Source organism: Rhyacophila brunnea, unplaced genomic scaffold, assembly GCF_057557595.1.
Source record: "Rhyacophila brunnea isolate RB1 unplaced genomic scaffold, BYU_Rbru_1.0 scaffold_19, whole genome shotgun sequence".
Lineage (NCBI taxonomy): Eukaryota > Metazoa > Arthropoda > Insecta > Trichoptera > Rhyacophilidae > Rhyacophila > Rhyacophila brunnea.
Window position 1 is genome coordinate 28,121,882 of NW_028232848.1, and position 13,766 is coordinate 28,135,647.

Below are 13,766 nucleotides of genomic sequence, written 5' to 3' on the forward strand. Positions count from 1 at the left end.
CAACGTTAGTTTTTTTTATAATACAAAATCTACGATTGTAATTTATAACACCTTACATTAAAGTGTCATAATAAAAATAGAATAATATTTATGTTTTAATAATTATTTAATGAAATACTTATTTAAATTCAATTTATAGATAATAATTATTATATATAAAAAATAGTAGATATATGAATTTAGTGCATACTAATATAATATCCAATAAATTGAGTTCCTAATAATGAAATTATCCATGCTAAAATATCGGTTGAAAGCTTTTAAGTCTATGGCGTATGTTCTATTAGAACTTGGTTATTTGCCATTTTGTATAATATAAAGTATTTATCCAGTTTTCATCGTCACTACGTATTAGCAATTATCTATAAGTGCGTATGTAAATATTATATTTGTATTGTGTAAGATGAATGGGCTAACATATATTTATTATCATTATTTATATAAGTATACAACTCTTAGCGGATCTAGGCCTCCTTCAAAATCTTCCTCCATCTTGAACGATTCAGCATCGATACTCTCCAGTTGCTGTGACCGAATATTTCATAATATCCTGTGGCACAGTCCAGCCATCTCAATTTCGACCATTCAGATATTTTTTTGCGCTCGGGGGTAGCGTACATAACCCGCCTAGCTGGTATATTTTGCGATATTCTATGCACGTGGCAGTTTCTACCTACATGTTGCCTAAGTGATTTTTTTGCCCCAATAAAGTGTATAAAGCTCACCATTATACCTTGACCTCCATATTACACTTTCTTGAATAGCCCCAAAGATTTTTCTTAAAACTCTCTTCTCAATTAAGATATTTATATTTCTCTCATACTGTTTGCTGAGTTCTCAGAATTCTAATCCATACGTTAATACTGGGCATTTAGGAGAGTTTTATATAAGGTTGTTTTGGTTTTTCTTGAGAGTACTTTATTCTTTAGAAGCTTTTCGAGACCAAAATATTACCTATTGGTGAGAGTAATTCAGCTATTTATTTCGTCGCTTGTGTTATAAGTATGTATAATAAGGGATCTAGATAGAAAGATGAATCAAAACACGATTTCAAAAGCATCGCCGCCAATGATAGAGGTGTTATTATCATCTGTTGCACTGTGGAGAATTGGCGTGTACTTTCATTTATCTAGATTTTTCATGTGTGCAACAGCTGACTTTACAGAAAAAAATTCCTGTTTAAGGATTTCTGGGGATCAGGCAATGAGATCAATGTCGTCAATAATTGAATTGATTTAAAGAAAATTATGTATATTTATAATCCTTTTCCGAATAACTAATATTATAGCATTCAACACACCACATTTTATTAAATTTAAACATTAAATTTCACCAATTATTATTATTACAAAAATAGTTGTTTTTAACCGGTATTCCAAAAATAACCGGTTATTCATAATTGTAATAAAATGATCGAGAATATATTATTATGAAATGTTTTATGTGTAAATGTATATACATTTTTAACATACATTATTAGTACCAACTACTCTTTTTAAAAATTATGAAAATGAGACTTCCAAACATTTTACTTTAGGGTACAGATTTAAATCGTTAACTATCCAGTATTTTTTCAAGTTGTTCTAATGTCTCTTACCAATATTATAAAAATCAATCTATACAAGTTAAATACGTCGCATGGTTACCATATTTTAAGAAAAACCCCACAAATAAGACGTATTATAAAAATGAAAATGTTAATACCTTACCTAAACATAATCTTACCTAAGTCTGTCTCAAGCTTGAAAGTTATTTTTTTTCAGTCAATAAAAAATAAATTTAAGAAGCCTGCTTATTCAAATTTAAAAGAAATATCGATGTGTAGGGATGCGAACATGATTTTTTTTCGTTATTCTGTAAATTTTTAAGACCATTAAAACTTTTCTTTTGATGCTTCTGTCTCGTAAATTATCCGTAAATTTTCTTCACTCAATAGTGCTATTAACAAACTTTATGTATTATTTAATAATGAATTAAAAATACGCTTGACAATATTGTATTGCATAAACATTATATTATAATAATATAATACTAGCTATTTGAAAAAAAATATCTTACAGTATATGCGTTTATTAAAAAAACTATTGAGTACCTACATACATAAACATATTAATTCAAGACCTTTACAATATGACAATAAATCTAAAGTTAAATCTTCTTTTCAAAATACAAATCAAAGCATAGTAATAAGAAAAAATAAACATTCAAACATAATTTTCGAAACAAATATAATCTTAAATAAAAATTACCGCTAAAAATGCTTATAAGATAAATGGTAATGGTGGAGACGATTATGGTTGTTTGTTATCGTATTAGATTTTTGATTTGTACCTTGACCGCGTATTTTACCACGTTTTTCTTAGCTCGTATTCTTGTTTGTCCGGTGGTTATTTATCCAGTACAAATCTTGCAAATCGATTAGAATATATGAGAACACGATGACAATGCATTCTTTTAATACTTTTAGCCATCTTTAGGCAGAATTGAATTCATTTTCAGTTAATTCTGTTTTGTATGGAAAATTATTTCGGAAAAAATTCTTAAAAAGTAAAACACTATTATTGGTTGCTAAGGGGGTCCTAGCTACTAAATTATTAATATATACTTGCGTTACTATGGAAATTAACATGAAATATCAAAATTACATTTCAGTATTCTATATATTTTATTCAGTATTTCTATCATGTACAAAAAGTATTTATTAATACATATAATTGACAAATTTATATGATTCAACAGAAAATTTAAAAACGTGGTATATAAAAAGTTCTTTTTATCTTGTAATTATTTGTATTTTATAACATGGATGGGTTATCAAATATTAATAATCATTATTATTCGAAACAATTGATATTATAGTACTCAACATTCTAAATTTTATTACGTTTCACAATTACCAAATATATACTAGCAATATTATTATCATATTAGAATAGTAATTAATGCTTAATACAATGTTTAACAGAAAACTACGATTTAACAAGCGAGCAAGGCTAGAAAATGACTCGTAGATTAAGTCAATTCTGACATGTAGTTTTTAATAGTTCCATAAGAAATATTTTAATTAGACACCTCTCGTATTCTAGTTTAATAAGAAGAAACTCACTTACTTTGAATAGCATCCCACACATTATGAGTAACCGCACACCACTGATATAATATACATATATCTACAATTATTTTACCATAACATTTTAAAATTGGTACTTATTTTTTTTTGTATTTTTGTTAAGCAGTATTCTAAAACAATTTTAAGCCACACTTTATTTTTACAAAATGTTAAAGAATGTTTTTTATGATTGCAGACTATATAATTAATACAATATTACATTATATGAAAAAATCTAATATTTTATAAGAGATAGGCATTTGTCCGATTCATCCGAATTAAAAGGTTTAACACAAAAGAAATATCGCTATACCTAATTAATTAAAACCAAATAAATTGGTAGGTATATAAACACTTTTTGGCCAAACCACCAGAGCAGAACTTCTTCCATTAATACAAATACAGGCGACTGAGGTAAAAATAAATCAAGAGAAAACAATTAAAGTCCATTAGACAAATTAAATCAATACCCAAGGGTCACATTAGTCCCATTTATAATAACAGCGCATTCAAATGAACATTTTTGTGAGAATAATATTACCTTAATTAATAAATCTATCAATATTATCACCATGGTTTCACATGCTTCCAATATTAGTTTGGGCCTTGGCTTCTCCAAGAAAACACTACACTTATGTGTGAATTCTTTGCGTATATTTCATTCAATAATTATAGTGTAATTAATTTCAATTGTGCAATACATACGTTTAAAATGTTCACAAGTGAAAAATGTAGGTAACAAATAGATAAAGAGGTACCATCTTACTTGAGTTTGTATGAAAATTAGTGGTCGTAGAGAATCTTTAATTTTATTGCCTCATGTTCATACGTTTAACCTCCAACGCCAAAGAACAAGGTTTTTTTAATATACCATATGTAATTAAATAACATTATTAGTCACTTTTTTTCGGGTGGTAGTGCCACTTGTCAACATTACATTGCAATATGCTAGTACTGCACTGCAAGCATCTGTCAAACCATTATGAGAATATTATTTGTTTTCTTTCGCAACCCGATTAAAACAAGCGATTTGTTTATTACTTTATTTTTTCAAATTAGAATTGGCGTTTACGTGTAATTACTATATTTTCTTTCAAATTCCCCATTTTAATACGTATTCTTCCTGTCTCACTCTCTTCTACATATTTATAATTACTCTCTCATGCATTATTGATAAACCGAGACACATATATATTGTAATAATTCAGCCATCTTTGCATTGCGTAGTTTTATTCTAAAATCTTCTAAGAATGTTACTAAGAATGTTAGCGAATGCTTATAACAATTGATTCTTTAGTGTAGGCTAGAAGGGTAAATCCAGTGAATAAAAATATGTACGCTGAGTTGTTGTGATACATGCATCACAGTGAAATTAAATACACGAGAGTCTGGTTCCAATATGCATAATATTATTTAATAGTGAAACGGGATATGAAACTCGGAAGCAATATTCAGTTGTTGTATCGAAGTGCTTTCTGAATGTTAATATGTCTTCTCTGTTGTATATGTTGTTAACATCCGTTATAAATAATTCAAAGACACTACATAATATTCATACCGATACAATACCTTCCGCCTAGAAAGCTTCCCATACATAGATATATCAATAATTTGTTGGTAGAGTAGTTTTTTAAAATCGTGAGTAAGGTTTTTAATCCCGTGTCTAGTAAAATTTACAAGTGTTTGGTCCAGATAAAATATCCATTAGGTTAGAGAAATAGCAAAAGTTCATACCATTTTAATAATGTCACCTCGACTCCATCGTACATGGATAATTTACAGCGCAAATATATTCGCAAGTTTTCAAAAAAACTTACTCAGATATTAAAGAAACTTACTTAAATAATCATAATTATAATACACAACAATAATATATAGTATGTATTATCCAGTGGCAATAGGTGGAGGTAGGTTGTTAAGTTCCGACATAAATAGTGCACATAAAACTATGTTAGCCATATGTATTTGTTTTTATTGAACCAAAACTACAATAATTAATTTACAGATGGTGTTGGTTAGTTTTTAAAAATCAATAAAACGCTGCTTTAGAGAAACCATAATCGTTTTGGTATGTTATGGGCGATTCGTCAAACTAGTGCACATTTTTTCAGTTATATTTATTTGGTGTTTAAAATTCATTAAGCCTTGCCTATAGAGAACCAAAATCGATGGAAAATATTATTTTATCAATAAAATATCCAAAATATTGTATGATTTAATGGCATAATTTTAGATTTTTTCTAAACAGAATAATATTTTTTTAATTTTATCTTTTTTGGCTCGGTTTTTGCAGGGTTTGATTGGATTTTAAAAACTAACCAACACAACCTGTAAATTATAGTCTGAACTCAATGAAAACAAATACATATGACTGAAAAAGTTTAGTGTGCATTAATTATGTTGGATCTTAACAGCCTATATTCACCCTTTGCCACTGGATTACCCACTTTATTTCACAAACAATCACATTTAAATAATTCTATGTATTATTTATTATGTTTTTTTTATAATTTTTGCCTAAATTATAATTTAACTTCCTAGATCACAGCCAATTTAATAGGTGTACTTTTATTGTTATTTTTAATAAAAATTAAGGAATAAAAATATAATAATAACTCAATAAATTTATATATATATATTAGTATATATTAGTATGCCCATTATATGGATTGAGCTCAGCGAACTGACCCAAATCACATGCACTTTGTGTGCCTGTTACATCATTTTGTTTTAATCAGCTCGACAGTCAACAATAATTGACAATCTAGGTAATTTACAAGGTATATTGACTTTTTACTGAAGAATTTAAGTACTGATAATATTGTTTTTTCATTTTGTTTATAATTTGGGTAATTTTTTCAGATGCTGAAGGAACGGAGGCTGCAGAACTTCAAAGAAAACTTGACCTACTCAACTGTCTAGCTGGTCAGGAAAGGGCAGACCAGGCTAGAAGACAACTCCAGTACACTCATTGTAAGACACTACTTATTTATTTGAAAAATGTTCTAAAATATACATATATATATATATAATATAGAAACTCAGGATTGTTATATTATATAGTAAGATATTTGATGAAAATATCCTTATCGGTATTTGAAATAATAACCGCATTTTTTTATTTCCTTTCATTTTAAGCAATTATACTAAATATTGAACATTATTTTGGAAAGACACTATGATATAATAAAATTAAATAAAATTTTTGTTTGAAATATTTAACCGTCATAATAATTAATACACAGTTTATGCAAACATAAACAAAAAACATGCCAAGAAATGAAAATATTATTAATATTAAATTCTACAGGTTTATTAAAAAGGGGTTTTGTCGATAGCTATTTCGGTTGTACCACCATTATCAAGACTATTCAGATAGGCCGTTTGCCTTTGTTTAAATACTATACGTATATATAGAGGCAGAATACATTTTCTTATTCGTTCCAACAATATTATGACTGTGTAACATCAATACTTTGAACACAGTCATAATACTTGATACACAGTCATAATATTGTTAGAACGAATAAGAAAATGTATTCTGTCTCTATTTATAATATATATATAATAGTATTTATAATAGTGTTACAACCGAAATAGCTATAGACAAAACCCATTTTTAAAAAACTTGTAGGATTTAATATTTTTTATATTTTCATTTCTTGTAAAACGGAATTCTACAAAGTACCTAAATGCTAACTCAATTAATAAAAAACATACCAGTAATCTCACCTACCTTGATTCATGATCATAATTATGAAGTATTATTTTCGATACCGTAGTCCCATAAAACTGTATTAATATCATTCTAAGGTTCTTAAATTTTTTTAGATTATAAACTATCCACTTTCTTTCAATTCGAGTTATTTTATTGTTAAAAATTATATTAAATTAATTTCAAAATTCTAGGATAATAAAATTGAAAACCCGATATTTTGATTATGAGTTTACAAACAGTATTTAAATGACATAACTGTTCGATTACTGTGGTATGTCCTGTTAAAATGTATTAATACTTTTTAGTTAGTAATACTACACATTTTATTTACGTGACGTGACATTTGAGTACAAAACATTTCTAGATAAACAATCAGTAAAAGTGTGTTGGAAAATTGTATGATCAATACGATTGCCAATAATTATTGTACTTGGTCGACATACTATAAAATACGTTTTATCATCCATTATTATTTGCTGGGAACGCTGGCTCGTATTATTTCTTCCAACAAAGAACGTGCTTTCTCTACCTCATGTCAAAAGCTACTTACGCGACCTTTCAAATAATATAAGCTTTTGTGAAAGGTTTCTATGATAATACGACATTGGCTGTGATAATTTTTTAAATATTTTAGGGTCTCATTATGAAAATTTGAATATTTTTTCTCGGATATCTAAATATCTTTAAAGATAACTAACTTCTTTTCAACAAATTATTTTATATTAATTTTTGATTGTTTTTACATACTTATTGGAGGAAAAAAATGTTGGTTTTATTTTACTGAAATATGTAGTGATAAGTTAATAGTGAAATAACTAAAATATTATAATAAGTAGGTATGTTAAAAAAGATAACCAAGAAATACAATAAAACAATTTGGATAATATAATTTATTTAGAGCAATGATATTTTTTTTAAATTCATGTCAATGTTTACGTAGATGTGTTGCTATTATTATTTCAGAAGATTAATAATTGAGTTTAGTCATGACATCGTCTTTAAATCATACCAATATCTTGGTTTAAAATTAAAATAATAGTATAGTCATTAATTTGTGGAATTTCCAATAACTCAGATAGCGTAATTGTTAGGGATTATTTAATGACGTGTAATAGAATCTGTAGCTATATTATATTATTAAAGTCTGTAAAGTGAAAGATATGTTGCAAAGTTCCATTTAGTCAATATAAATATATTTTCTTTAATATAAGTTAAAGGCTACTTTTTTACTCTAGTTGTATTTTGATAAAGAATAAAATTTGAACGGAGGAGATGATTTTTTCAAAATTTTTCTTTTTTTCCCATTAATTTGTCGTTTATTTGGAAGTTGCATTTTGAAGACAAACTTTATACATAAACTAATATAAAAGTTATGAATTATTTTTGGTCTGATGGTAGAGCGTTTACACTTACTAATCCATGTGAGGCAGGTGGAAACTCGGACGACAGAATACGATAGAGGTCAATAATTATCAAAGATTTATTTTTATTTACCCCATTTATGATCTGTGTTCACACTTGCCTCATGTTTACATTTACCAGCCTTTACCTTAATGCAGTGATTTCCAAACGTTATGTTACTACGCCTCTCCTTTTAAAAAAAATCTAATTTTGGCGCCTCCCACCCACTTTTTATTAAAAAAAAATACAGACCAATTTAAAATTTAAAAAAATGTATCAATAGAAAAAATAATTAAAAAATGTTTTTAGCAGAATAATAACGACGTTCTATCAATGTGGAAGGTATAATATTCATATTTAGATTAATTATTGATGTTTAATATGATATATGTGTTTGTTTTAGCACAACGTTCATCACATCTAGGTGTCATTGAGGAGGATACTACTCATAGCTCTTTATCTTCTACTAAGCGAGCTGAATATTTTGATTTCATTGAAACTAATGCAAAATATCCCGTTTTTCATAAATATGATGTTACGAATAGGAACAGTACTTGCATTGCTTTGCTTGACAAAAAATTACATTTTTCAGTTCGATCAACCAAAATTGACCTAGTGAAAAGAGTGAAAACTCTGAATTTTTTATTTCAACGAAGTATCGTATGTTAATTTAATAAATTTTTACTTTTCAACAGTAGTCAATCCAAATTCATCATCCTTTTAGCGCCTCCATTTTCAATAGTCTGTGGCTCCCTCGGGAAGTGCGCCTCCCAGTTTGGAAATCGTTGCTTTAGTTTTTTTTTTAAATTTTAAATAATGTGCATATTCAGACTTAAATAAAATAAAAAAGAATAATCGCTAAAAATAAACAGTAATTCTCTTCGTGCATCATGCTACCATAATATCGGATTACTTCCAAGAATTATGTAGAATAAGAATAGCCTACGTTTGAAGCTTTATAAAACTGGTCTATAAATATTTAATTTTGAATCGGAAACGATTCCGACGACTGAACAAAGGATTGGTTTTCTATAACTTTTGTCATGAAATAGTGGGAGATCTTTACCTTTTGGGCGCATCGTAGATATTTAAATGTGTTTTCGTTTAAATTTCAGCTGGTTATTCTGAAGATTCTGATTATACGTCTGATTTGAATTATCCTGTCGGTCAACATCCAAATTCCAGTGCTTCCCAATTCAGAGCCGCCGCGCACCAACTGCATACTCCACAGGTATACAAATATTGAATTAATTCAAAATTAACACTAAATATCTTCAACGACTTACAAAAAAGCAAAAATTTTTAGAGTACATTTTAATAACTTATTATTATATTATAAAAAAAAATGTATCTATGAAGGTACCCACGGTATTTAAATATTTAAACTTCAAATTAGATGGCTATACTTTTAGTTCAAGCTCACAGTTTTAAACATACTCGTAGTTAAATCATTGATCAGTGTATATATCGATAACCCATTAAATGAAGTAAAGCAATGGGACCATGCACGCTTGATAATCAATAAGTATTTATTATTCGGTGTTATAATATCATTATAATTAAATTCTAGAGAAAAATATGTAAATAATAATACTATAAGTTGTCAATAATGCAATGACCGGAATAGCGTAATGGTAACATGCGCACCTTGTAATCAATGTGTCCGAAGATCGATTTTTTTTTAGTTTTTTTAATCAAACGTGGCATTTTTTGACATAGAACACCGTATTTTACTTTTGTTGTTATAAGCTGTTTAATTTTAAGAACTCTTCCACTTTATAAATGGAATTACTCACTATACATATGTGGGTTGTCATTTCGGGTTCATTGCAGAGGCTATTCTCAAGACAGATTCATTCTCATTTCATGAGAATGGCATCTATAACGAGCCCGAAACGTCAAGAAATGAATAACGAGTAACACTTGATGATAACCTAAAAATATATTACGATACAAAGCAGCAGTGAAATCGTCAACCATTATAAGTTGAACCAAGTTTATTTCAGGGGTTTATTGAAATAATTTTTTGTAGTACCCTTAAAATAAAATTATATTGTGTATGAGAATGACATATAGTGTCGTAGGTCCCAGCTTTGAATGCTGGATCTGGCAAAGTACACAATATTGTGTTTATAAATGTGCATGAGTCAGAGTATGGACTTAGTAGGCTGAGCAAGTGGCTGACATCCATTTCTCGTAAAGCAAAATCTGATAATAATAACCTCCACTCTGTGGAGGTCCATAATATGATATTATTAGGATCGGACATGGTCGGGAATGAAATATTAAATGTATTTATTTATTATATAGTATTTTCCAAGTACTTGTCAATTATTTATAATAACTATTAATAATTTCTTATATTTCTCCTTCGGTTTTTACGTTATCATAATCACTGATCGATTTTGTCATTCTTCAATAGGTACTATTATAATATGAGAGTTATATTATATTTTTGAATCCACATCTTCATCTACCCCATTTCAAAGTAGATTTGTCAGTAAACGAACTGCTTGTTTGATATGATCAATATACGGATTCTTTATGGTCACTTCTTATTCGTCTCCTTCTACCATACCGTAATAGCAAAATAGGTGTATCAAAATTGCCATCACTTTATCATTGGGTATTATTCAGTCAGTATGTGTTTATTTATTTATTTATTCTGATTCATCGGCATAAGTCTTTGTTATTCAAAATTATGCCGCATTTATCAAGATCTAATATACTTAATTTGATTAAATCATTAACGAGGAACGATTGAGAAATATTAAATTGCACCGAACGGTAAATTATAACTGAAGTGATGAGTTGACTAGTTGGGGTCAAGGATTACAGAGTACGGGGTGCTTTTAATGATGGAAGCTAAACGCAAACGATAAATAAACGTGTACGAGAATTATGACATGCTTTTTGTTTACATGGAAATCATTATTATTATTGTATTATAATATAGTGATATGGGCGGCTCTCGTGGTGCAGTGGGTAAGGCGCTGGCCTTCCACCCGAGAGTTCTGGGTTCGATTCCCGGTCATGACAAAAACATTTATGTGTTTTTATCAAAGCCTGGGTGTTTGTGATTGTTCAAAATTACTAACAACCACCTTGAAGGAAAAAGCAAGGACATGGTTATTAATAATTCTAAAAAAAAAGTATATAGCGATATGGAACGCTTTATGTGAAAGAGTTTGTTAAAACTATGGAGCCGGGAAATTAAATAATTATTATACTTTTCTATTCACACGAGATATAAGACATAGATCTTAATTAAAGTAAAAAAGTAAAGTTGGTGCGAAAAAAAGTGGTTACTTAGGTTAGGTGCTTTCAAAGGCTATTACTCGACTACCTACCCTGTATCCTTCCAGCTACGCAGAGTCCAGCAACGATACTTTTTTTTCACTTTGTCATGATACTTGAATTTTTTTGGTTTGTTGTGCACCTCGGTCAAGCATTCCTCGAGCATCTCATTTAAAAATTACACCTATTATTACATAAGAGTTAGATATCATATTACAAAATTATTCAAGGGAGATTTAGGCATTTATTGTGTTAATTGATATCAATGTCATATTATTTAACATGCTTTTTCAGGCATCTCCTATACGTTGATCGCGAGATAGTTGGGAATAATTTAACATTCCTATTTTTATTCCCATAATCAGCTTACTTGATAGTTGTTTACAAACGAATCATCAAAAAGTTAGATTGATCTTGTCGTTTTACTAGATTTAGATTGCATCACTCACAACTCGCCGCAGGAATGAGATATAGAGAAGGTGTGTATCCCCGCGCTTTAAACTGAGGCGTTTTTTTTTCCTTACCGTCGCACAGTAGGGATTTTGCACAGTACCTAGAATAAATGTTTTAAGATGAGTGCAAAGGGTGCTAAAAAATAAAAAAAACTTATGATTTTCACCATGAATGGGAAATTGAGTAGGTACTTATTTTTTTACGATGAAAGATAAGTGTTGTTTAAAATTTAACGCCTAAGTGTCCTCAGTAAAAATACTTTTCCAAGTTAAATAAATCAATGATAATGGGAAAGTGTAGAAGATTACTTCCGGTTTTTATACTGAATATGAGTATCTACCTAAAATTGGACAAGTTTGTGTTATTTGATAAAAACGAAGAAGACATTCATATAATTATATTAACTTATATAATTATTTAAACAAAATTCATGTAAATTTGAACAAATATTCTTCAGACTAAACAAACATTTTTTTGAAATACATTTAAATATTTGTTTGTATTTATTATCATAATTCTGTATATTCAATAACGAAAAATACACAGAATATACAAAATCCTACATTAAATTTCCCCAAAGACAAAATTGTTTACATATTTGTTATTAGTTACTGGATGTTTGTTTTGCATTATCTTTGAGGTTTGATGTATGATTTTAATAATATATTAAATTCACGTTAAGTCAATCACAATACAATTTGCATAGTATTGTGTTATGATAATGAAAGATACCCTATGAAATTCATAGAAACAGGCCTTCTTAGTAAAATAACACTTAGTATAGAGTAAATTAGAGCAAATGTTATTTTACAATGAGATCTGTCAATAATTAAATTAATTATGAAAATAAACAGTATTTCATGACAATAATATAAAAAACAAGTAATAAAATATAGGTTACATGTTAAATTGTACGTATTACGTTTTGTCTTACCGAAAAAAGATGGCCGTATAGTATTCAGTTCAAAAAAATTACACTTTGTTCGTGGAGCATTGCAGGTAGTAATGAATCAATTTTATTAGATTCAATAAAAACATAATTTGATATTATGACTTGATGCTTACAAGCAACTTCCATAATATTGTATATATTATATAAAATTGTATTTCTAGTTTATTTAACTACTTATTGTCTTCTGTTCTTGTATTCCGGTGGTTTTTATTACGTATTTTTAAATGAATTTGATCTCAATATTTGGCCATGTATTTCGGATTCAACAACTCATGGTGAACTGTGATACGGTCAACAGCATACGTACAAATTGCCGGACACGATATATTATATTATTATCACACAACCTCAGAACTGAATTATTAACATACGAGGAAAGCATAATTAATATGCAAATTTTTTCGTTTAAAAAATGCCTTTTTTAATGTCTGAAATAAAAAATGTTATGACTTCCCATTTAATTGTTTTCACATTCGTAACGCAAATAGTACTAATATAAGAGTTTCTATGATGATTCTGTATATCGTAGTTATAATATGTTAAATGTAAATTTATTCAAAGGGTTTTCGAAATATGTAGTAAATTAAAACTCATATTATCAATAAGAACCTAAATAACATTTAAAATGATTAATCGAAAGAAAGATGATCTTGGAAGTATAAGAAACATTTTAAATACCTACCTAGCCCCTATTATAAAAAATATTTAAGTCAAATTCTATTCCCATACAATTGAACAAGCGTATTTAATTACATACATGCGCAGTCAGATTCTAAAGCGTTTATAAAAATCGTAATCACTGCGATTTATCTAAAAATCGCCATTCTAATGGATTC

At 28.3% G+C, this 13,766-nt stretch overlaps 1 protein-coding gene across 1 annotated transcript in view; it reads left to right on the forward strand.

Moving 5' to 3' along the window:
- LOC147072883 (phorbol ester/diacylglycerol-binding protein unc-13-like) overlaps window positions 1-13,766 on the forward strand; it is a 211,580-nt gene that overhangs the window by 194,998 nt on the left and 2,816 nt on the right. The window contains exons 6-7 of the mRNA XM_085945790.1: window positions 5,972-6,082; window positions 9,344-9,459. Coding sequence (XP_085801916.1) covers window positions 5,972-6,082; window positions 9,344-9,459 — 227 coding nt within the window. The remainder of the gene's footprint in view (window positions 1-5,971; window positions 6,083-9,343; window positions 9,460-13,766) is intronic.